Source organism: Rattus norvegicus, chromosome 4, assembly GCF_036323735.1.
Source record: "Rattus norvegicus strain BN/NHsdMcwi chromosome 4, GRCr8, whole genome shotgun sequence".
NCBI lineage: Eukaryota > Metazoa > Chordata > Mammalia > Rodentia > Muridae > Rattus > Rattus norvegicus.
Genome location: NC_086022.1, coordinates 77,619,213 through 77,644,943, shown reverse-complemented (window position 1 = coordinate 77,644,943; position 25,731 = coordinate 77,619,213). Strand labels below are relative to the sequence as shown.

At 41.1% G+C, this 25,731-nt stretch overlaps 2 protein-coding genes across 36 annotated transcripts in view; one reads left to right on the top strand and one right to left on the bottom strand.

Annotated features, from left to right (window-relative positions):
- Positions 1–20,721, top strand: part of Ezh2 (enhancer of zeste 2 polycomb repressive complex 2 subunit) — a 74,376-nt gene extending 53,655 nt beyond the window's left edge. For 9 of the 25 annotated variants that reach the window (XM_006236405.5, XM_006236402.5, XM_006236404.5 and 6 more), the window contains 14 exons: positions 1,678–1,780; positions 2,281–2,459; positions 6,559–6,650; positions 8,080–8,320; positions 9,334–9,503; positions 9,887–9,981; positions 11,066–11,106; positions 11,530–11,655; positions 12,647–12,825; positions 16,881–16,976; positions 17,870–17,951; positions 18,781–18,861; positions 19,019–19,103; positions 20,254–20,574. In XM_006236405.5, the coding sequence (XP_006236467.1) occupies positions 1,678–1,780; positions 2,281–2,459; positions 6,559–6,650; positions 8,080–8,320; positions 9,334–9,503; positions 9,887–9,981; positions 11,066–11,106; positions 11,530–11,655; positions 12,647–12,825; positions 16,881–16,976; positions 17,870–17,951; positions 18,781–18,861; positions 19,019–19,103; positions 20,254–20,314 (1,631 nt within the window). In that variant the 3' untranslated portion in view covers positions 20,315–20,574. Of the gene's footprint in view, positions 1–1,677; positions 1,781–2,280; positions 2,460–6,558; positions 6,651–7,167; positions 7,250–8,079; positions 8,321–9,333; positions 9,504–9,886; positions 9,982–11,065; positions 11,107–11,529; positions 11,656–12,646; positions 12,826–16,880; positions 16,977–17,869; positions 17,952–18,780; positions 18,862–19,018; positions 19,104–20,253 lie in introns of those variants that run through there. The other 16 variants (XM_063286021.1, XM_063286018.1, XM_006236408.5 and 13 more) reach the window with 6 other exon arrangements.
- The window catches only part of Cul1 (cullin 1), an 82,430-nt gene continuing 67,432 nt past the window's right edge, over positions 10,734–25,731 (bottom strand). For 4 of the 11 annotated variants that reach the window (XR_010065658.1, XR_010065657.1, XR_010065659.1 and 1 more), the window contains exons 22-23: positions 17,523–24,407; positions 10,734–17,411 (exon numbers count right to left, since the gene is read on the bottom strand). Coding sequence is in view for 4 of the 11 variants with exons in the window: in XM_006236411.4 (XP_006236473.1) it covers positions 25,377–25,457 (81 nt within the window). In the remaining 7 variants the exon portion in view is untranslated. Of the gene's footprint in view, positions 17,412–17,522; positions 24,408–24,869; positions 25,458–25,731 lie in introns of those variants that run through there. The other 7 variants (XM_006236411.4, XM_063286252.1, XM_063286253.1 and 4 more) reach the window with 5 other exon arrangements.

The following is a 25,731-nucleotide window of genomic DNA, read 5'->3' as shown; positions in this document are numbered from 1 at the left end:
CAGGTCGGTAAAGGTGCTTGGTGAATCGAGATTCCTGGAACCCACTCTGTGGAAGAGAAGAACTGACTCTCCTAAGTTGCCCCTGATCTTCACACCAGTACACTGTGGCAGACATACAACCATATGATATATGTAAATAAATGTAAAAACCACCCATTTTGGGGTAGAATGTAACTCTCCCCTTTTTGTTAAGTGTTCTATCTTAGCAGTATGATCAAATGTATTCTCTGCAGCATTTCATTCTCTATAGAGCTTCTTCGTTTCCTGTGCCTAGCAAAAGGACATGTGTTTTTGGACTTTGCTGATCAGTTATCATAATTATCTTTATAATAATAATAATGATTTATGGCATATTAACAGCTTTATTATATATTAGAAATGGCTTTAGAGAAGCTGAAGACTATGGGACTTAGTTAAGATTGCAATATTGGGAAAAAGTTGAATCTGAGCCCCAAATTGATAACATAAGTCTGACTCGAGAATTGTGCTATTGCCTCTACACTTGTTAAGTGTTCCTAGAAAACAGTCTACCCCAAAGTAGAGCCCATAATTCTGTCTTCTACTTAGCAAGCTTACTATCAAGCAGAATTAGGAGAAAATTGCAATTTCAAAAGACATGTATTCTTTATAACAGAAACACACCGGAGTCAGTAAGTGATTGCTAAGTTCTTCCATGTGATGGACAGTTCTGAAGGTGGATTAATGATCAGCTCTGACAGAAAACTATTAGTGTCAAATAATCAAAATTTGGGGGAATCTGTCTTCTTGTACTCTTAGCATCTTGACAAGCTTTTCCATAAGAAATAACTGATAGAGGGTTTGGTGATGCCTGTAATCTCAGCACCTGTAATCTGAGCGAAGGCAGGAGAGTCTGAAGTTCAAGGTTATCCCTGGCTTTGTAATGAGTTTTATGCTATCTTGGGCTAAACTAGGCAAACCTGTCTTACAAAATAGGACAAAACCCCCAAGCCAGTGATAGTGAGTCATCCTTGTCATTCTCGAACTTGGGAGTCAGAGACAATAGAATAGAAAAGTTGGCTATCGAGGTGAATCAGTGGGTAAGAGTGCTTGCTGAGCAAGTCTTTTTCTTTCTTTAAGAATTATTTATTTATTTTATGTATGTGAGTACACTGTAGCAGTCTTCAAACACATCAAAAGAGGGCATCAGTTCCCATTACAGATGGTTGTGAGCCACCATGTGGTTGCTGGGAGTTGAACTCGGGACCTCTAGAAAAGCAGTCAGTGCTTTTAATCTCTGAGCCATCTCTCCAGCCCCCAAGCAAGTCTTGATGACCTGATTTGAATTTCTTAATTTCACCATAGGAGAGCACTGACCCACAAAAGTTCTTCCCTGACCCTCACATGTGCACAATGGTGTGCACACCCATGTGTCTTCACTCAGGGAGGTGCACATAAGCATACATACATGCACACCTTAAAAAATAATAAAGTAATTATTAAAGCTTCGAAGTCAACCTGGTCTACTTAGTTGCAGGCCAACTAAGGAAGGCTACACAGTAAGAGATCTTGTCTTACTCCCTCCTCTCCAACCTCCACAAAAGTGAACCAAAGTTGACAAGTTGTTAGAACATCAGCTTTGTTGAGACACAGTGATAGAGAGAAAATGAAGCTGAAACTTGTTTCTTCCATCTCCCCCTATCACAATTCACTGTTTAGATAAAGAAACTTGCCCACCTCGGAAATTTCCTGCTGATAAAATATTTGAAGCCATTTCCTCAATGTTTCCAGATAAGGGCACAGCAGAAGAACTGAAAGAAAAGTGAGTAGGAATTTTTCTTTTTTTTTAATTTGGGGCAGTTGTGCATGTTATCATCTCTTGATTTATTATTTCAAGCATTCTCTCTCTCTGTCTCTCACACACATACACACACACACACACATACTTTACTGTGTATTAGAAAATTTTTAGTTCATATTGAGTACATATATGAGTATTCATGCATATTCTATGCCTATGTACAGTTTATACTAATATATTGAGGAAACCTTTTCTGGACGCTGGTAGAGATTTATAGTTAATCCAAACTAATGTAATAACCTCTTCTGCTACATACCTCAGTTGTATTAATGAGCTTGATTCTTATTTCCCATGCATAATACACGATTGGTTCTTAATGCAAGTAAAGATTACTGTAGGTTAGATTTTTTTTGTGGTTGACTTTTAGATAATATAAACTTAAAAAAAAAATCAAACCCATGAAAACCTTTTAGAAACTCACTGTGCAAAAAAGTGATGTTTGTTTGTTTGTCTGGTGTCAGGTATAAAGAACTCACGGAGCAGCAGCTCCCCGGTGCTCTACCTCCTGAATGTACCCCAAACATCGATGGACCAAATGCCAAATCTGTTCAGAGGGAGCAAAGTTTACATTCATTTCATACGCTCTTTTGTCGACGATGTTTTAAGTATGACTGCTTCCTACATCGTAAGTGCAATTATTGTACGTTTTCATTTTCTATCTTTGTTGTTGAAATATGTAGTAAAGCAACTTGATGTCAGTTGTCACAACCAAAATATACCGACCAGTCTTATAGTGAAGGCTGAGAAATATGTCACACCCCGTACTGTGACTGTTTTCTTCTTTGAGGATTCCTCTGACATCTTTTGTACTCATTTCATTCCATTCACTGCTTCCCAGTAACTTGAAGTGAAGGTCTTCACACTTGACAAGGCTGTTTTATAATGAATGATTGTAGTGAGGCAGTTCTCAGCTCAGAGCAATATTACTGCCATTTATGAACAAATTTTGTTAAATTAACGAATTGGTAAAAAGGCATTTATACAATTTATTGCCTAGTGTTAAAAATATTTTGTTTCTTTTTGATCCTCTGAATAATTGTTTCATAAGTACATCATATTTCAATACAAGCAAAACAAAATATTCTTAATATCAGTTTAGAAACTAATTTTTCCTTTGACATTCCTAGGAAATGAGTTTTCTTAGTAAAATTTCCAGGTGACTGGAATTTGTTTTGTGATTTTTGAAATAGGGTCTCACACTCAGTATGTAGCTGAGGCTAGTCTTGTTCTGTTGATTTTCATAATCCTTTTGATTCTCTTGCTTCAGCCTCCTGAGTGCTAGAATTACAGGAGCATACCGTCATATCCCACTAAAATTGGAATTCTCTCCCAGGGTGATCTGTGGGTTTGTTTTTTTTCTGTAGTATTAGAGATTGTACCCAGTGCCTTTTCCCTGCTGGGCAAACACTAGATTATAGTTACAGCCCCATCCCTGCACACTCTCCCATTAAGACATGTCCCACATACTCCCAGTAAGCCACATCCCCATTCCTAAAATTTGCAGTGAATAAAAAGCATCAATTATTCCCCTTACCCCCACACTCCCCCCAGGGTTTCTTTCTATAATAACCCTGGCTGTCCTGAGACAAGCTCTGTAGACCAACTGGCCTCAAACTCACAGAAATCCTCCTGCCTCTGCCTCCAGAGTGCTGGGATTAAATGCATGTGCCACAAACACCCAGCAGCATGTGATACAGATTTCCCATTTAGGCCTAAACATTCTTCAGTTGACCAGTTGTGGGTCTTTATGTTAACCATCATGTACTGCAAATGGAAGCTTCTTTTGTAACAGTTAAGAAATGCATTAACTCGGGGCTGGGGATTTAGCTCAGTGGTAGAGCGCTTACCTAGGAAGCGCAAGGCCCTGGGTTCGGTCCCCAGCTCCGAAAAAAAGAACCAAAAAAAAAAAAAAAAAGAAATGCATTAACTCATGTGTATAATGGTGTTGTTAGCAGTTGGTTTAATACTATCTCCATTTGGCAGACAAATAGTATTAGGCTCTCTCCTTCCCTAGGGTCCATGACTTGTCTAGCCACAAATTCTTGGCCCAACAGAGATAGGAATAGGTATCATCTTGTGGAGTGGGACTTAAATCCAATCAGAAAAGTAGTTGCCTACTCTCATGTTGTTCATGACACTACTGCAGCATGCAGGTCTTACCAGGCCAGTTTTTATTGCATCTTGCAGCATTCACAGCTAGGAAGACTAGTGATTATTTTTCTCCTTCATCAGTGTGCATAGCACCTTCCAACACTATGAATGCTAGCTGGTAGGGATGAAATATCCACTTCAGTGCCAGCTTGATACCTTCATGTTCTATGACTCAAGTATGTGATGTTTTTAGCAATACGGTCTTAAGCAATGGCCTATAATATTTGGGGGCCTATGGGACCTCACTGGTCAACAACTCCAAAAGAGGTAACCTGTTCCTAGCACTTGGCTTTTGATATGTTAGCCTGTGGGTTTACTAGAGTTATTATTGCCACACTGTAGAGTAACTCTATATAAACTCTAGATGACCTTTGGTGGGGGACTGGGGTGGGGGCTTGTACGGTAATAGATAGGTTTTCATATGACTTCTGAAATTTTCTATTTGTTATTCAACATTCCATGCTTTATTTGTTGAGACAAGATCTTACAGTGAATCTGAAGCTCAGCTTTTTGTGTAGGTCGATGGGGCAGCAAGCCTCTGGGAACCTCCCATCTCTGCTTCCCTAGTGCTGGTTCATGGATACATCCTGCCACACTCTGCTTTAGAGAGCTGTGAGGATCAGAGTTCAGGTCCTCCTGCCTATGTGAGCACTTTTCCTACTGAAGTAATTCCCCAGCACTGAGATTAGTTCTCTTGAAATGAATTTTTAAAGTTTGTTCAATAAAAGGTCCCTAAGTATAGTTAGATTTTTAAAAAAAAATTAAACGTATCACTTGTCTTTCCTCACTTTTAAGACTATAAGGTCCCCCTCCCATACACACTTTTTAAGCTTTAATTTTTGTTTATTTATTTTGGAGATTGAAGGATATGCTTGCTGTGGGGCTCTTGTGGGAGTCAGGACAAGTTATTGAACTCAGGTTGACAAGCTTGGTGGCCTTACTGGTCCACTGAGCCATCCACTCACCTACTTCTCTGTTCTAAAAAGCACATATACTTGTGTATCTTTTTGTTTAGAACTTACTCTGATATGAATATGTATCTAACTTTTATTTCATTTTCAAAATTATCTAAATGTATCGTTTATGGAAAAGTTCAAATCATTGCCTGCTTTGAGTTATAGTACGTCTTTCATTGCTTATGTGTATTTATTTATTCACTGACCCAGCGCCCCAGCCCCTGGGTCTGTTTCTTAGTTTTAGGTATCTTTTCTCTGTCCATGAGCTTTTATTCACAACATTGGTTGAATGATTGACTTTGTATGTGAGCATACCTGTTGGCACATGTGTGCCATGGTATGAATGTAGAAGTCAACTTGTTGAAGTTGGATCTCTTTGTTCACCATATAGATTTTAGGGATTGAGTTTTAGGTCATCAGACTTGATGATAAGTACCCTTACCTGATGAGCCATCTTTCTGGTCCCTTTAAGAGTATTTTAAGAATAATTTTCTTTGACAAAATTCAAAATATACCAGAATATGTGGAGTTACTATCTATATATAATCTTAGCATTATTTCTGCTGAGACAAGCCTAGGCTTACATAATAAAACTTTGTATGCAAAAACTGCTGGGTATGTTGGCTCACACATTGAATCCGAGCACTGGGGAGCAGAGGCAGTTGAAGGCCAGCTGGTGTATAGAGTGAGTTTCAGGACAGCCAGGCTACCCAGAGAATTCCTGTCTCAACAAGCAAACAAGTAAAACAATAACAACAAACCCTAAACCAAAACAACAAAAAACCCCGCCATCATTAAAGAAAGGGTGAGGGGACACTTTTGCCGAGGCAGGCCTGGATTGGATCTCTAGTGCTGGAAGGGAGAAGAAAAAGAGTTGGAGCCTTTATGAAAACGGCGTTTGTAAAGAAGAGCACCACATCATTTTGTGAATATCACTTATTTTTAGCCAAATTCAGGTCATTTTTCCTATCGTGTAACTTTGAATAGTTAGTTTTCAGCTTTGGCCTTTTCCATTATATGAGGAACCAACTGGTCAACATACCCTAGAATTGAGTTCTAGGTGTTGGAGCTTCTTTTCTCCAGAGATTTTATAAGTAGAACCATTTTCTAGTTCATGCTTAATAAATTGACCCTTCATCTAGAAATCAATTATGTTAGAGCTGGGTGTAGTGATCCATATACATAATTGTAGTACTCAGGAGACAAGGCTATAGGATTGCTATGAGTTCAAAGCCAGCCTGGGAAAGATCCCACCCCTGCCCTCAAAGTAAGAAAAAAAAAACTATACAGACAAATTGTATATGCCAGAATATTTTTTGTAAAATTAGGATTCTACATTATTTTTTTTACTTGTTGGAGATACTAAAGATTCAAGTAAATGTTTATAGCCATACTTTATGCCCATCAATCATTCTTATAAAGGGAAAAATCAGAACTATGAATCATTCCAGAGTTTATGATGTTTTCACCTTTCTTGGAGGTTGGAGGAAGAGTGAAGGATAACCTGTGATAGATGGAGGGAAGTTGTATAAAGTAAGCTGCGTAACGATACTGGATTTTCCAGTGGACCTGGGGAAGTGAAGAAGTAATCCTTTTATACCCATATTCAGATACTTTGTGCTTATTTTACAGCCTTTCATGCAACACCCAACACATATAAGAGGAAGAACACAGAAACAGCTCTGGACAACAAGCCTTGTGGACCACAGTGTTATCAGCATCTGGTGAGACTCAGTGCTTTGTTCCTCCGGAGGGCTCTTCAGAACTTTGGTGGAGGTGGTAAAGCCAGCACTAAGGCTGTCTGGACCCAGACTTACATTGGCCATATGACAGGCAGTGTTCTTACCCTCCTTTCTTTCATAGCTCTGTCCTGCACAGTATAGTCTATTAATCTGGTATTACTCTCTGTTTATCTGTGTTATTTCTTCAGCAACATTTCACGGTTCTTAGGATCAAAGACTCTCCACAAAGTTTATGAGAGTATGAGGTATAGATAGCCCACTTAGCCACCAGAAACTCAGTAATCTTGTGCAGATGTTCCTGAGTCTTTCTCATGGACATATCCCTTCTGTGAATGTTTAGGCCACTTACAGTTTAAGATGTACCATAGATCCCAAACAGGTTTTCTTTTTTTTTAAGTGATGGAGATTAGGCGTAAGGGATTAGGAAAATATGAGGCAGGAAAGTTGTTTTTTTACGGGTACTATCTTATTTTTTACCATTTCCCCTCTTTGAACCAAGCCACTCCTACCTAGGAACTAAGTGGGTATATATTGCCTGTTGGATTTTGGACAGAAGATTCAATGAATGGCACCTACAGAAGGTATCCTATTTTTAAGCAATTTGGTTTTTGTAGAGTGAAGTATAAAACTGTTGGCTCCTTTCAAACTTTGCTCTTCTATTTCCACTAAAAAAATAAAAATAAAGGAATTCCTGAGCACTGTTTTATATTCTTTATAAGGCAGAACTTCATTGGCTCATCTAAAATGTTTCTGTGGTCTCTTACAAACCATGCTCTAACCATTGTTTTATACTTTCTGAGATTGGATTGTGGTACTTCAGAATGCAAATGTAACCCTAATCTTGTACCTAAAAGTTCTTTCATATCTTCCTGTGGCTTTGCATCCTTCACAGGAAAAAATATTGAATGTTTTAATAGTAAGACCAGAAGTGACTAAGTTATGCATGTATATGTTTTGTGTCCTTGTATTCTTTAAATAGTACCTTTAAAGAGGTATGTATTCTTTTAAGGCTTGAGTAGGAAGTCTGATTTAACACACTTCAGTATGTCTTTTGATAGAAATTCTCTTTTAAATGTACTGTATGTATATGTAGAGAAAAATACCTTTATTTTTCAAAATTTATTTTCATTTACTGTTTTATTTTCACATGTTTTACAAATTCACCATGTAGAACTGTCTTGCCTAATTTTGCATCATTTGAACAAAAATATTGAACCTGTTTATATTTCTGAAATCTTGAAACTATCAAAAGCAGATGAAAAGTAGTTGGGCGTGTTGATATCCAAATGACTGTGATAATGGACACTGTGTAAAGTCTCGATCAACGTGTGTTATGCAATGTCGTCTTACTCTGTTCCACCAGAATAAGATTTAGAACTTTACTCTGATGCCTCCATTTTTCATTTTGCAGGAGGGAGCTAAGGAGTTTGCTGCTGCCCTTACTGCTGAGCGGATAAAGACACCACCTAAACGTCCAGGGGGCCGCAGAAGAGGAAGACTTCCGAATAACAGTAGCAGACCCAGCACCCCCACCATCAGTGTGCTGGAGTCAAAGGATACAGACAGTGACAGAGAAGCAGGGACTGAAACCGGGGGAGAGAACAACGATAAAGAAGAAGAAGAGAAAAAAGATGAGACTTCCAGTTCCTCTGGTAAGACACATCTGACAACTGGGTTGTCACTGGGTTACCATTGTTTAACTTTCTGAGAATTAAGATTATCTAATGCGTATAGGTACAGAAAGCTGGAGTTACAGGCAGGTGTGAGCTACCTGACATGGGTGCTGGCAACCAAGCTCAGATCCTCTGCATGAGCAGTGTGCTCCGAGTCTTCTCTCAGGGCCCTTACCTCTCTCCCCTTTTGTGGCTAATACGGAGAGTTCTCTCAGTAAGGCATAGCCGGATTGTTTGTGCTGTCTCCCAAGTGCACCACCTGTCGTTCTTGTCTGTGGGGGTTGCTGGAAGGTCTGATGCAATTGTTCTTGCTGTTGGTACCATTTTCTCCTGTTCTATATTTCTTTGATGGAGCTTGATTGAACAGATAGTTCTGTAGTTTCAGTTAGAAAGAAAACAAGTACTATTGCTGCTGAGTTTCTATTTTATTGGTTGAATTTTAGTTCTTTCAACTCTAAACAATACCATAAATGATAATGGACTCTGTGTGTATTTAATAAGTCTTGTGTTAAAGGGAGCAGAACTTCTGGGTTCTTCGGCAAGTGTGATAGGATCTGTGTGATGTTGTTTCTAGCCTTACTAATTCTAAAATACAATTAAGTGCCTTCTGCTTTTCTTTAGCATACCCTGCATTTTACTTGTTCATATTGTTCAGTTATCTTTGTGTCTGTATACACATATATGCCATGGTGTATACATGTGAGTGTCAGAATAATATCCTGTGTAGGGGCCCTTACTGTCTGTCGTGTTTGAGACAAGATCTTTTGGTGGTTTTTCCATTGCATATACTAGGCTAGTTGGCCCGTGAACTTCTGGAGAGTCTCCTGTCTCTGTCTCTCATTTCCTTGTAGGCGCACTGGGAAAACTGCTTGTGCTATGTCTGGTTTTCATGTGGTTAAGAAAACTTGAACTCTGATCCTCATGCTTGCACCACTGAACCATTCCCAGTCCCTTGGACATTTCTTGACTAATGTTAAAATTTGGTTTTCTAGAAGCAAATTCTCGGTGTCAAACACCAATAAAGATGAAGCCAAATATTGAACCTCCTGAGAATGTGGAGTGGAGTGGTGCTGAAGCCTCCATGTTTAGAGTCCTCATTGGTACTTACTACGATAACTTTTGTGCCATTGCTAGGCTAATTGGGACCAAAACATGTAGACAGGTAAGCATATGTACTCAGAGATCTAAACACAGGATAGCATGTGCTCATTGTCCAGACATAGAGTCTTGATTTCATTCTGTTCATCTTCTGAAAAGAATCCATTTCCCTCCCTCCCTTAAGAAAATTAAATCCGTATTCTTCTTTAGCTATGTTTTAGAATTTCCCTAGTTTAGAATTTAATTTGGATGTGATACATGTAAATAGAATTGAAATTTGGCCAGACATTCCCAATGAAATGGAACAATAGTGATTTCTACTGTGCATCTTACCACTACTCCATACACTGGTAGTGTCATGGGAGAGACAAATGTTTCTCCAGTATGCAAAAGCATGGAATGATTCCCTTAAACCACAGTGTCCATATTGCTCTGCCTCTCATGTAGGTGTATGAGTTTAGAGTCAAAGAGTCCAGTATCATAGCACCTGTTCCCACTGAGGATGTGGACACTCCTCCAAGAAAGAAGAAAAGAAAACATCGGTAAGTCTGCTGGGAGCCCTCAGAGAAACAGCGAGGCAGGATCTGCAGGCAGGGCTTTCGTTCTCACTCAAGTACTTATATAAAAGGTTCCAAACAGCTGTCCTAGACATAGAGAAATGTCATTTCTCCCGGGTGGTGGTGGTGGTTAGTTTATAGATAGCCACTTCAGTATAGTTGGCATATCAAGTCATAAAAATTTTGGTTTACCACATTTGGCTGAGAAAAACATTGCAATAAAGCTACAATAAATAGTTCCTTTAGCCATTTGGTATGTTCTAAGATGTGCTTCTGCTGTGCTCCCTGCGCCAGTATGTAGAAGTGTCTTTTAGTCTAGGAGCCTGGATTTTCTTAGTGTGCGCCATTGCATTCTGATATTTAAAGTCTGAATATTACCTCTCACCAAGGCTTATAGTGAGTAACTGCACAGAATGCTTTTGTAAGTGGAAAGCCAGGGAAACCATGACTGGGCCCTCATGCCTCAACCCACTATTTCTTAAAAGGAGAAGTGTAGTTGAGTGGGTAAGGATGCAGTTAGATTATGCTCCAAAAATTTTGTTTAGGTTCACTGAATGTGTTACAATACTTCTTAAATAGTAGAAAACTTAGGCTTTACTAGATGCTTCTGAGTTTGTGGTTGGACAGTTTCTTACCATGCAGTTCAACGGGGTAGTTAGTGATGCTGAAAATTATAGAAAGTATCAGTATCTATAATTCAGACAGGACTAGATCGGTAGGTATGCATGGCAAAGGCCTTTGTAGTCTTTTTTTTTTTTGGTTCTTTTTTTTCGGAGCTGGGGACCGAACCCAGGGCCTTGCGCTTCCTAGGTAAGCGCTCTACCACTGAGCTAAATCCCCAGCCCGCCTTTGTAGTCTTAACCAGGCAGTGTGGACAAGAACTTTATTGCCAGGCTTCTGGGCATGACAAAGTGACCTGAGTGAGCAGGTTCCTGAGTCACTCTGAACTGACAAGCTAGGGAGTCTAAAACCAGCACTGCTGCGTTAATCGCACAGCCAGGCCCACTAAGACAGGACGCAGATTTGTAGCTAGTCGTACCTCACACAGAACCTTTTTTATTTTTTGCAGGTTGTGGGCTGCACACTGCAGAAAGATCCAACTGAAAAAGGGTCAGCATCCTCCCATCTAACCTCGTTATCAGCCCCAAATGTCTTTTGTCTTCATTTGTTTTAGAATAGAAACTGGATGAAGTTTTGGTCATGCTGATTTAACTGACTTTTACTTAGCAAATTAGTTTAAATGAACTGTGTTTGTTGATCTGCAGTTACTGCTGCTTAGAGAGTAAAGTGAACTGGATGGAGTGAGTCAGTGAGAAGCAGTTCTTTGGAAGTGGGGCTGAAATGTGGCACCAAGTTTTTAAGTACTTGGGGGTGGGAGGTATTTTTTTTCTCTCCACAGGAGTGATGTGTACTTCAGTAAAGGCAGCCAGTCAAGGATGTTCCAGAGGTAGTGGGGAAGAATGTCTTGTTAATTGTGATGATCATTTCCCATCTCCCTGGATTCATTGGCTGCGTGCTGTTATCTTTACTCAGACGGCTCCTCTAACCATGTTTACAACTATCAACCCTGTGACCATCCACGGCAGCCTTGTGACAGTTCGTGCCCTTGTGTGATAGCACAAAATTTTTGTGAAAAGTTTTGTCAATGTAGTTCAGAGTGTAAGTATTTGTTGCTTTGGTGCAATTGCATGAGAACTGAATAGGCTTTGGTCAGCAGCTGAAACTGGTGATTTAAATCAAGACATAAGGACTGGGAGTGCTCTCTCACTGCTTGCCTTAGGAGAGCTGCTTATTCTACAAGTGTTTATACTGAGCCCTGTACTGTGCTAATGTCTAGTCAGCCTCTTGGGCAATGTGACTGTGTGCTCATGCACAAGTTAGGCAGAGTTGTAGAAATGGATTGGATTTTTCTGTTTTTCTCTTTGGTCATTTGAATTATAGTAAAGAGGCATAGACTGTAAGGAGAATCTAGAAGTAACTGCCTATTCCTTTTGTGGGTATCAGAAGTAGTGAGAGTTAAGAGGGTTTTGGTCTTCAGAATGAAGAGAAGTATGTAAGGGCACAGGAGGTTTTCACAATCACTCAAGAAAGCTTTGGTCTGGATACCAAAGAATGGGTTAGAGATATGCTTTATTACAGTGGTTCTCAACCTTCCTAATGCTGTGACCCTTTAGTACAGTTGATGTTGTGGTGACCCCAGCCATAAAATTATTTTTGTTGCTATTTCATAATTTTGCTACTGTTATGAATCATAATGTATATTTGTTTTGGAGAGAGGTTTGCCAAAGGGGTCAAACCGACAGGTTGAGAACCGCAGGTTTACTGGAATGGTCTAGGGTTATGGATACTGTTCAGTCTAAAGACCTCCCTTTACCTGTTTAATTAACTGTAGGACCTTACATTCATATGCTATTTAACAGATAGGAAATGGACAACAAGAACCAGCAGTAGTGTGTCTCAGTCCTATCAGCTTCATGTTTGTGGTTGCCTATTTCCTCATCCTTACCATGGAACAGTAAGGGAAAGACTGTAAGGGTTTAAATGAGTGACTCATGTGCTCAGCAAGACATTGACTGCCTTCCTGGAAAGGATTGTGGATGGTGATGACTGTTGGATATGGTGGTGATGATGATAAAATTTATCCCTAAAGGTCAAAACCGCTTTCCTGGATGCCGGTGCAAAGCACAATGCAACACCAAGCAGTGTCCGTGCTACCTGGCTGTCCGAGAGTGTGATCCTGACCTCTGTCTCACTTGTGGAGCTGCTGACCACTGGGACAGTAAAAATGTGTCCTGCAAGAACTGTAGCATTCAGCGGGGCTCTAAAAAGGTAAATACAAAGAGTTAATGTGGACACTTTGTTATTAGTTTTGGTGTCTTGTGTAAATTCTGCTTTTTCAAACTTACTGAAAATGAACTTGAATCCTCCTGCCTCTACCTCCTGAGTGCTGGATTACAGGTATATGCTACCATGCCTGATTTTATGTGGTGCTGTGGATTAAACACAGGGCTTTGTGCATGTTAGGTAAGCACACCACCAGCAACTAGACTTCATCTCCATCCTCCAGAAGATGGCTGTTTACTGATAGTCTCAGAGATTCTATCTGGGAACAAAAAATAAAAGTGGGCCTTAAAGGTGCGGCTGATGAAGGCACAGTGGTCAGGTGTTGTGTGGATATCACAGGAGTGTGTCTCAGCTTTAAGATCTGATAATTACTATTCTTAAAGACTTATTTTTGACTGGACTCAGACTTATAAGTAAAAGTTCTTAGTGAAGATAGTCTACCTCTTTTGGCATTCTGCTCCTGGCATTTTTCTTTGGCTTCCTTTATTCTCTGGCCATGTTCATGTTCTGCAGACTTCTCTTTGTTTTTCTTAGTGTGCTATTTCGTCAAAGCTGTATATTGATGTTGGTTCTGCACGGCATGTGGAGTAACAACATTCCCACCACTGATTCAGACCATATAATCCTTCCACTGTACACACAGAGCATCAATAGCTACTTCTGCAGTTATGAACTTCTCCTGGAATTATAGTGTGTGTTCATCTTCTCCTCCAGCGAGTTTCTGACAGCTGGTGGCGGAGAGCAGAGAGTCAGCTTCATCGTGACACTGACCACCACCCAGGAGGCACTACATAAAGAGCTAATGCAATCCTCAATTTTCTATAAAATAAATGCCTTATTGGGTGGTAAGATAAACCTGGGGTTCTGAGAAGTAGCCATTAATGTTATCAGACTTGAAATAGGAATTATTTTCTATTTTTTAAATAGCTGACTCAATGTTTTGTTTTCTTCCACAAAGTAGTTTTATCTCCTCGATAGAAATAAATGTTGATTCATATTAGAATGTGCATTCTGATACTCTGATACAAATGTACATTCTTGGGATGGTTTTTTAAGGGTACTTTCTGTGCACAGTAAAAGATGAAATTTCCTCCAGCAAAGTTCTGTAGACTTTGTTCTTATTCTTTAGCACTTGCAAACAGGCCAGGTATATGGTGCATGCCTGCGGTGCCAGCACTCTAGAGACTGAGTAAAATAGGAGCATATATGTGAACTGTATCACAAGACTCTCAAGGTGCTACCAACCTCAGAGCCTTAAAATGAACCACCTAGCAATTAGGGATTTGAAGCCCAAGCATTACATAAAGTGATTTTAAATGTAGCAGCCAGGGAGTAATCACTAAGCAAAAGAAACTTGAAGATTCAGTATCTTTAACTAATCCCTTCAGTATTATTAGCTGTCTAGCACGTAAGCACTGTTTGGCTGCTTACTGTATATTACAGGTAAGAAAACCAAGATTCACATGACTCACTATCTAATGAGATGACTCCATGAGTAAAACCCAGTACTCAACATGGTATGAGTAGAGACTAACTCCTTAAGGTGCCCTTCATACCTGTACCTTACATAGCGCGCCATGAATCTAAAGACAATTGCAAGTAATGGAGCAAGAATCACAATCTGGGGTCTCGCTGTCCCTTCCCTCCCCACACTACCACTTCTGCCCTGTGTGGTGTAGTCACATCTCATGAACCATCACATGGTTGATAGCACCCTATTATTTTTATTTTTAAAGGTAGTATGTTTATGAGTGTTTTGCCTGCATGTATGTGTGTGCACTAAATACATGTCTGGTACCCACATAGTTTAGAGGAGGGTTATTAAGTCCTCTGGAACTAGAGTTACTGATGGTTGTGAGGCACTGTATGGGAACCAAATCCAGGTCCTTTGCAGGAATGGCTAGTGCCCCTAATCACTGAGCCATCTCTCTAGCCTTATCACCCTACTCTTCAGGGGACCCTCTTTGAAATCCTGCCGTAGGTAGAACTTTCAGCTTCTCTTGGCTTTTTTTTTCCCCCCTTGGGTCTTTGAACCAACACTGTTCATGGAAAATCTGACCTAGATTAGCTGAGCACAGTGAATATTCTCGAATCATTTTACTTTAGGTGGCTGCATATTCATTTAGGTCATTAGACCCTAATGTTTCAGTTTCCTTTGGCACATCTGCTGAGACATCTTTTGTCTGTGTCCTGATGCCATATTGGCCACTGTAGGATCTATATTCTCTTCCTTCGGCTTGTTCACAGAGGGCAGGAATGCTCATGCTGACGTGTCTTCTCTGACATTTGTTAGCTCTCAGAAGTAGAACACTGTGCATATAGTTCTTACCACCTGGTTTCACTTGCTTGTTCCCAATATTTAGCTAATTTTGTTTCTGATCAGAAAGGTGATAGGGAAGTTCACCTGACAAGAAGGAGTGGCTTAGAAAAGCCTGGGTGATCTAGGAACCCCTTTAAAGGTCACAAGAAGGTTCTGAGTGAAGCAGGATAAAGAGCCCTGATGAAAAGTTATATGTTGCCAAGTAATGGTGGCACATACCTTTAATCCTAGGACTCAGGAGACAGCCAATCTCTGTGAGTTCCAGGCCAGCCTGGTCTACACAGTGAGTTCAGGATAGGCAGAATACACAGAGAGACTCGGTCACAAAAGACAAACAAAGCAAAAATATAAATAAAAAAAGTTATATTTGGTTCTTATCATCTTGGCCTTCTGTGGGATTGATGAATCATCATATTCCTCATACTAAGGTTAGTTTTGGTGTGTTATCATGAGGAATTTTTAGAGGAAAGCTGTGGAGGAAATGTCCGGGTATTCAGAGGAATAAATGCCATTGAAGAACCAAATGTGCTAAGGGCTTGGGCAAACGAGCGAATGTACTTTGGGAAACAGAAAGGCCGAGAGGAGAGTGGTTGGTGTGTATACCTTCAGTTGGTTTCATTAATTGGGTATGGTGGGAGACCCATGTTCAAAGGTATAGTGACATGTCTTAAAACCAAAAGCTTGCTGTGCAAACATGACATTCATATAACCAGCACCCCCATTAAAAACCAGGTGTGGCCATGTTAATAACCTCAGTGCTGGAGGTCTGGCTGTGGGGTAGACTAGTGGGCCTGGGTCTTCACTGCCAGCCAGTCTAACTGAAATGAAGCAAGGAATCTCTTTGGAGATTCCATGTCACCAAAGAAGTGGCAAGCAATAGATGCACCTGAAGGTGCTCACTGACATGCACATGTGCACACATGTGGGAACATACCATGTGCCCACACATGTATAAACTATATATACATATACAAAAATGAAATTCTGTGTTTCTTAGTTTTGCTACAGTAACTGAGAAAAACAACATAAAGAAGAGAAGATTTTGGCTGTTGGTTTCAGCACATGGTCACTTCCCTTGCTCCTGGCCCAGGCATAGTGAGGCAGAGCATTATGGTAGGGGAACATGTAGTGGGCAACAGTAGCTCAATCCACAGCACACAGAAGGCAGAGGGAACCCAGGAAGGCTCAGGAGCAAGAGACGTATTTGAAAGACATATCACCAGGGACCACTTCCTCTGACCCCCCCACTCATTGAATCTGCATCACCTCCCAGTAATGCCAACAAATTGAGTCTGTCACGAGACTGCTCTTCAGTTGTTCAGAGCCTCACAATTCAGTTGCCTCTTGGGGATCAGTCCACAAGCTGGGGCACATGAGCCTTTAGAGGACGATGGTTGAAAGTTCCAGGACTGGACTGAACAGAAGTGAGAGAAAAGCAGATCCTCCTACTTCCCTTGATGCAGTACCCCCGGCCCAGATGGGGAGGCTTGTTTGTCTTTCCTGTAAGAGGATTTTTTTTCTGAATTTTACTTAGAAACATTACTTTAGTAGTTTTCCAGACACATTCAGCAACTTTTATACCTATCAAATCTACTTGGGAGTCGAGTAATTCCCCTCGGATGGTCTGAGGTTTATCTCTGCTAACTTGTTTGCAACCTGCAGACACTAGTCTCAGTGTGCCCCTGCAGTCAGTCCTAATGTGATTGTGCTTACTCTCTAGCACTTACTGCTGGCACCGTCTGATGTGGCAGGCTGGGGCATCTTTATCAAAGATCCAGTACAGAAAAATGAATTCATCTCAGAATACTGTGGAGAGGTAAGGCACTCGGGTATTCCAGTGGATTTTTATAGTAGCAGCTTCCTTGTTTTGGATAGATTTCATTGAACAAGACCAAGTTTAGAATGGAATAATACTAAATTTCCTTTAGCTTGGACTTATTTGTGTTTGAAGATTTGGTTTATATAGTGACTAGCTGGGTTGCTTTATTTCTGGTGATGTTTGGCTTTTATTACCTGAAGAAGAAGATGTTCAGGAACAAGAGTTTTGCTGTATATATTTGGTTCTACTTTCTTGGCAGGCAAGCTGATGGGGACCCTAAAACAACAGCTTTATTAGCTTGGCTTTTTAGTTGTGGGGCTAGGAAAAAGCCAGATCACAGCCTTAGAAAGTCACAGTTTGCATCTTTTACTCAGCAGAAAGACAATATCGTTGTCATTTTCTCTAGGCATATTGCTTAGGACATAGAAATCTCTCTGATTTGGAGTTCTTTCTTTTCTTTCCCTTTTTTTCTGGAGCTGGGGACCGAACCCAGGGCCTTGCGCTTGCTAGGCAAGCGCTCTACCACTGAGCTAAATCCCCAACCCCTGATTTGGAGTTCTTAAAAGTGTTATTTGGACTGGTGTATAGTTCAGCGGATAAAGGCACCTGCTGCCAAGTTGATGACCTGGGTTTAATCCAGGACCCACATGGTAGAAGGAGAGTAGTGACTCCCTCTCAAGGTGTCCTTTGACCTGCACACATACTAGGGCATGGCTGGACAAGCACTTCCCCCATGAACTCTTTACTGTGTACATGCTAAATAGAGAAGAAAATTTAGCTACTCCTTGATATCTTCAAAAGGAACCAAAATTCTCTTACTTGGCTCTTTTGTGTTCTAACAGTCTTAACCATGTACTCCAGTACAATCTCCTCCTGTGTCTTCTTTGTAGATTATTTCTCAGGATGAAGCAGACAGAAGAGGGAAAGTGTATGACAAATACATGTGCAGCTTTCTGTTCAACTTGAACAATGGTATGTTCTGAGCTGGAAGGCAAGGTTTTCAAATTAGAGGTCAGCAAGATTCCAGGACCGAGGACATCTAACTGCAGGAACAGCTCTTGGCATTTCTTAGCAGGCCTAGTTTCAGGACTGTGTTGCTCACTGGTAAGGAGAGGGGAAGTTCCCAATGAGCAGAAAGACTGTGTGCAGGAAACAGTCATCTAGAGTCCCAGCCACTTGCAGATGGGCCTGCCTCATGCTCTGGCTGTGGGAGAACATGGTCTCCCACTGCTGTGGCTTGCCTCATGCCCCATGGAACTTGTGGGCTGAATAGTTGTAGTTTACCTCTTCAGTGTCTGACCTGAGAGGATGAACAGCATTTTGAAAGCCCCGTGTGGCTTGAGGATGTTGCCCATATATTGTGAGCAGGGCTGCAGCAGCTGCTGAGGCCTGTGTCTGTGAAGGAACCTGTGAAAATCAGTGTGCGCGTCACATACCCAGACAGACTTTCACTCGGACCAGACAGAACATTTTCTTTTTAATGAAAATGCTCCATAGAAATATTGTAATCTTAAAATGTTAATATGCCCACTTCTTGATACTCAGAGGAATTTGGCTGGATCATATCGTTTAAGCCATGTTTTGCCCAGCAGTATAGAATTGCGAAGTCATGGCGTTTGAGAGCTACATTTAACAAGCAGGATTCACTTTAATCTAGAAGAGCATTTTCTTCCAAATGACATTTCTTATATTAGATGAAGTTGAATGTTTTATTTGCTTTTTAAGTCAAATCCTGAAAACCATAACAACCTTGGTCTATGACTGAAAATAAGTCACTGGATTGTCTGTTTCTTCTCTTTAGATTTTGTGGTGGATGCAACCCGCAAGGGCAACAAAATTCGTTTTGCTAATCATTCAGTAAATCCAAACTGCTATGCAAAAGGTAAGCTTTTAAGTTAGAATTGACAGATCGATGCAACAGTTCCCTTTGCAGCCAAGTGGCAGCAAACTTCAGTACCTCTTAAGTACTTGCTATTTGAAACAGTTAACTTCCTGTGGCCTGTCTTCCTGCTCACTGTCCCCAATGTTTCTCTTTACAGTTATGATGGTTAATGGTGACCACAGGATAGGCATCTTTGCTAAGAGAGCTATCCAGACTGGTGAAGAGTTGTTCTTTGATTACAGGTTGGTAAAATATACTTTTAGTGCTATCTAAGTGTCCCTTCTCACGCTACGGGCTAGGTTCAAAGGCTGTTTTTACTTACGTTCTCTGGCAGATCTGCCATCATTAGAAGCAGCGCTCTTTTAACTGGCCAGTCACTATTTACTGTGGGTACCAATAGAGAGTTGCATGTTTCCTCAGGGTCGTTCTCATGTATTAATTGTACAATGTTTATTTGAAAAAAATTAACAAAACCTATGCAGAAAGCTACATCTAACACCCTGCTATTGATAGAACTGACTTCTAGGGCTTAATCTATGCCTCATGACACACCTTATACAGCTATATTCTACAGCGCCTTCTCATTGGTACAGCATGTGTATCTTTATTGGTAGCACATTTACATCTTCATTGTTTTAATTGTGAACATCACCTGGTGGTCACTGTATTCTTTCTGAGGAAACTTCATAACATTCATAACATATCATAACATTGACAGTGTTTAACTCCATTGGCAGGATCAGGCTGGCACTGTGGACTTATTTCTTAGAGCCACCTGGCTCCATGGACCATCATTTAAATATGACCTAATAAAGACTACGAGTTAAAGAATTCTTGGGGTTGAATATCCATTCCACTTAGAAATTTAAGTTGTTGAAATGGGAGGCCTATGTTTTAACTGCATAGCTGGAGAGAACCAACTGAAACTTGTGGAACTGGAATAGGGTCCTCCTGGCTTTTATCTCATGTTTGTTTCAAATGGCCCAGGGTATGAAGCAAAGCTGTCCAGCTTCCCTCGTAGTGGGACCCTCAAGAGCCTGTCTTGACATCCACTTTCTGAATCAGCGCTGTCAGTGGGAAAGTTGCTCTTGGCATCAGCCATTCTTTACAAACCATGGTTTTGGATTAGACCCAGACATCAGTGTGGAATTGCCTTTCAGAGCAGAGTGCTGCAGGGGCACAGGGAGGGTTGAGCAGGGGTGGGGAGTGCTTCTGGCACAGGCAACTCACAACTAGCAGGTGACCAGTGACAGATGCATGCCTCCCCTTCATGTATACAGCTGTGTAAAGCGGGTCGGGGATCTGGATGTTAGAGACATAATCTACTCTTATCAGCAGGCTTGGTTTTCCTGATGTTGGACAGGTAGTCATTTTTTGTTCATGTTGTTTCAGATACAGCCAGGCTGATGCCCTGAAGTATGTGGGCATCGAACGAGAAATGGAAATCCCTTGAAATCTACTACCTCTTCCCCTCCTCTCAAACAGCTGCCTTAGCTTCAGGAACCTTGAGTACTGTGGGCAATTTAGAAAAAGGAAATGCAGTTTGAAATTTTGAATTTGCAAAGTACTGTAACAGTAATTTATAGTAATGAGTTTTAAAATCAACTTTTTATTGCCTTCTCACCAGCTGCAAAGTGTTTTGTACCAGTGAATTTTTGCAATAATGCAGTATGGTACATTTTTCAAATTTGAATAAAGAATACTTGAACTTGTTGTTGAGTCACTTGTTACAGAACATCACCAACTGATTCTAGAAAGACTATATCCAGTGGGAAAACACAACTCCTCTTTGTTTTTCCAGCTGTCTGTGAATATTTAATAACTAATAAACATACTGGCATAGTGTTTACCTAGATCCAGTGTTAGGACTGCCTGTTAGTCTTTAGAGGACATGAGTGAACAACACTGGCACAGGTTCTGTGCAAGGAAAGTCAGTTGTAGGAAACAGTGGGACACATTCTAGCCAGCCTGTTCCCTGGGGAAAGCTGTTGACCCTTCCATTCTGCTGTCCATATATACAAATAACAGGTTGCACTAGGTTATTTCTAAGAACCTACATAGCTTAGACTCTATATAGTTTAGACAGGGTTACAAATGCTCAGACAAGTACTTGGAGAGCCAAGGCAAAAAGGTTGTAGGTTGTGTGGGAGACCCAAACCCATATCTGGTGAGGCCTTTCAGAAAAACAGAAAACATTTTCTCCTTCCACACTGGGTCTTTGGGCTCAAAACAGGTCATCAGGCCTGACAGTAAGTGCCTTCACCCCCAAAATCCTCTCACTGGCTCCATTTGATAAACTTTCATTCTAGTTAGATCCAGTCAGATTGAAGCCCATGTATAGTGGAGGAGAGCGCAAAGCCTGGCACAGGTAAACTGGTCCATACTGCCTCTTCCAGACTGATGTGGGAAAAGCTTGTATTAAAAAGTCATTATATACCTAGAAACAGTATATTTTTCAATATTGGAAATCACCTTACCTCTCTTATATACTTACTAGAAGTTCTTTGATTTCTGCCTTGGTGGGCAGTGTTTGGCCACTGCTATGGATACCAACAAATTGCATGGTTAAAGTTTGTTTACAGGTCACCAGAATAAGTCTCGTGAACATTTGAAAGAACTTAAGTATTCTGCTTTTGCATTTCACCCTTTGTTATAAATGATTCAAGTGAGGGCCATAAGTAGATCTATGTGGGTAGGTATTAGAAATAATTCCATGCTCACCTGGTTGGACAAAGATCTTGCTAGTCTGCCACCACATAGCTGCCTGAACTGAAAAGATATTTGTTTTTTTAATCCTCAAATCTAGGTCTCTAAAAGGAAAACTAGGCAGAGATTGTTCAGTAAGGAATAAACACTGTAAAATGCGTAATGTTTTAAATTTCAAGAGCCTGCTATTTCAGTAGCCACTCTTCTCATTCCTTCTTGGAAGCAGGTCTTCAAGTTCCTACAAAGGCAGTGGCTTGCTATGCTGGTGACTCCTTGTCTGGTGGTCTCGGGTTAAGAGTAAGCCATTTCCAGACACAGACATTGCCTTTTTATTCTCAACTTAAATCGTTTTTCATTTTTACACATATGTACTCTTTGCAAACTGATCACCCTTACCCTCACTCTGACTCCCAGTCCCATGAAAACTCTTATATTCATGTCTAACCCTTTAGCTCTGTGACCCACCACGATTGTGTTACAACTGGGTTTAGAGGCATCCTTTTGAACTCAATGGGTTCAGAAGTGTATTACACAGCTAAAGACTGAGTCCCCGTTCTCACGAATCTATACATAGTCAATAAAGAGTTCAGATGTAAAGGGGCAGCCCTAATGACCCTCTTTTTCTCTCCCACAACAGCACTGAGATTATAGGTGCAAGAGAGGCTGTCTGCTTAGTCTTAGGGCTACACATCAAGTGCTCTTAACCACTGGAACATTAATTTAAAGGAGGCAAACCAACACTGTTAGATTAAAAGGTAAGCTCTAGTAGTTGCCAGTTTTGCCCCCATTTTGGTCCTTTTTTTCACTCCGGGACTTGGGGAAGCATTAACAAGAGCAGTAAGGGTAAGCTAATTAAGAATCATCTCTTTGGGAATGGGTAGACACCCCTGAATCTAGGTCTTGCTTCTTTCAACTGCTTTTTTTTCTTCAAGTTTTAGTTGCCGAGGCAGTGTCAACTCAAGGCCCAGGAAGGTAAATACTTGGGCATACTTGAGTGTAACCTAGATTTTATCCAAAGTTTTACAGTCATCCTGTCATCACGAAGTAAATTAGTATGGGGTAGAAATTCAGGTTTGTAGATATATAAAACTAACATGACCATCCCACAGTATGGCTTTTGTTATAGATATGAGAGAACAGCTAGAGGCATCTGCAAGAGCCCATTGCAGAGAGGAAGTAAACTGAACATGGCCAGTCCTATTTGTAAGGGGAGAATAGCAGAGGATGGAGAATAGAGAAGATAGTTGAGAAAAGCATTAGCAGAATGAGGAAGGGGGTGGGGCACACAGTAAGAACCACAGGGTTAGGAGGAGAATGAGATGGAGACAGTGTAGGGTAGAGGAGGTGGTGAGAAGGGCTAATGATTAGTGTGGACTTTGGAATGTGTAATAGGTACTTGTGATACTGTGGGAGCCTAAAGGCCAGCATGAACTCTCACGTCTCTTCCACCATAAGGAAATGACTCATTTTGTACAAGTTCCTGAGGAATGCTGATTTTTTTTATCTACCAGAAACCTACCTATAGTGCACATTGAGCTCACTTCTAGATACTGGGACTGCCATTTAGAGTTTCCTTTGGACCTTCCAAGTGTTTTGTGTTATTTTTATTTATTTTTGAGACAAGGTCTTCCACATACCCTAAGCTGGCCTACAACTCATAGTCTGCCTAGCCCCTACATTGTTATTTCTCTTGCTGTGATAAACCACAACCAAAAGTTGATTTACAGAACAAAGAGCTTATCTGGGTTCTAGAAGGGTGAGAATCCATTGTGGCAGGGAGGAATGGCAGCAGTGCAGGAAGCTGAATGAATGCATACCAACACTTCACTTACCAACAACCTAAAATGTGAGGTTAGCCCCTGCCCTGGCTGAGTCTGCTGTCGAGATCCTGTGTACTTACCCTAAAAGTACATTTGATCCTGGAACATTCGAAGAGATCCCAGCCAAACTTGCTTGTCCTCTTCCCTATTCTTCATGGATTTAAGATAAATTCGTTAAGTGGGCCTACGGTGCTTTTGTTTTTTAACTGTGTTTCAGGTATGAAAATGAACAAGTGAACCGTGAGGACAAGCAAGCTGTGAGCATGATTCACAGTTTGCAAATTAATAGGGGAGTTTTCAAATCATGTCTGGAACTCTAATATCCTTTCGGGTGGAGGGAAAGCATGGGGTGGTTGGTTTCTACCTAGTTTATATATGGAGAGTCTTAATTATTAAGAGTGAAAAGCAGACATACCTCGAGACATGGATGAATGGGGTGTGATGAAGCATGCCTACAATCAGCGCTGGGGAGGCAGAACCAAGATCACGAGTTTGAGGCCAGCCAGGGCTGCCCAATTAAACACATTTCTATCTCAAAGCGAAGGGCTAACAATGTGGCTTAGTAGTACATAATAAGTTGCCTAATGTGTAAGCCTGAAATTGATTAAGTACAACTGTGTCCCCTACCCCAAAATAAAGCATGGGAACTGAAGTGCATTTGGTGCCAGGCTCTTCAGAATTTCACTTGCTTAGACTTTAGCAGAGGGATAAGTAAGCTGAGAACCCTGAGGGCTTCCTTAGTAGGAGAATGAACCAAGGAGTGAAGTGACAGTGCTGAGACTGAAGATTCATTCCATCACCTCCTCTGCATTCCTCTTGCCCTTTAGCCAGGAAATGGAGATTGAGAGCAAAGGTCGGTGCAGTGCCTTGTGGCAGAGTCCCTGGAGGTCTGAGGATGCCCCTGGGCTGGGCTGGATCTGAGGAAGATGAGAGCCTTCAACCCCTGGCCTGGGCCCTCCTTCCGGGGACATCCTGGGGTGAATATGGCAGCCTCCTTGGAAAAGCTTCACTAGGAGGGACCTGGAATGAGAGAGATTCTCAGTTCTTACCCACAAGTGGAGAGGGCTGACCATCCTCCCTGGTGGTCAGGGAGTTTCTGATAATTCAGATGACTTTGACCTCAATCAGCAGGCAGCCTCTTACAGGTTAGAACCATAACCTGCTAATAATTAGCTGCCACTTCCTGTCACTAATGGACCTTGGGACTATGGAGGTATGTTGGTTCTACTTCCATATTCCAGCTTCCTAGTGGTAATACAGAACAGCTTCTACACCTGTCTCAGTATTCATTTAGTCCCTGCAGAATCGACAGCAGCAATCTGGAGTCGTCTTCTTTCAAACGCCATACTCAATGGTACTCAAAGAAGTCTCAGAAAATAAGGGGTCAGTGCCCAAAAAGATTTAAGGGCTTTAAAAATTAAGATCTTAATTTCCAATCCAAAGAATGCAGCCCTTTTGGATTCCAGGAAGACACTAGGAATATACACTTGCACAATCATTAAATCTTTTATTTACATAATAGAAATTAGTAAAACTTAAAACAAAACCAAATGCAACTTGTACAGAAATCCTTTAATTTTCTTTATTTTCACACATTAAAAAAATGAAACACACTATACAAATGGTTTTCATAGCAGATTACACGTGGGTCCATTCAGACTCGCTCTCGTGTGCTGCCTCAGACGACAGCTGTTAACCAGGGAGCCAATGTATTGATTTAAGTGCGGTAGCATGCAGCCTCAGCATGGAAGGTTCGGTTCCCCTCTGTCTGTGAGTTAGGGTAAATGGCATTGGCGTCTGTTTACAGACTGAAATGTGTCAGTCCTGAGCAGTCCTGCTGTAGCTTGAGACCAGCTGGTGGAAACTGTGGTCTCAGCTTTAAAAAGGAAGGTCCAAATGGTGGCAGGCTGGCTGCTATGAACTCGAGTTGTTTCCACTTTATTCACTGGAACTATCTGCTCGTGGGTCACGGAGACCCTGCTAGATGGGTTAAGCCAAGTAACTGTAGGTGTCCTTCTCACCATCGACTCGCTCCAAATATTCTTTTTCGATGAGAATATCAATGCATTTCTGGGCATTATTTTGGGAAGAAGAGGGAGTTAAGGGGGAAGAGAAAGGCAAATAACCATCAGGAAAGAGGTCTATCTCTCACCAGTTACCCTCCACTGAGCTCAGCAGGGAGCAGATTCAACCTGTCTACTGTCCTGAATGCAGTCCTTCAGTAACACCTATGGGTGACTGCATACACACCCCACCCCAAACTGCCCTATGCATTAAGAAGGCAAGGGCTCTAGCACATCTAGGTCACAATTTCCCTTTTTAACAAAGTGGCTGCCCCTGGGCA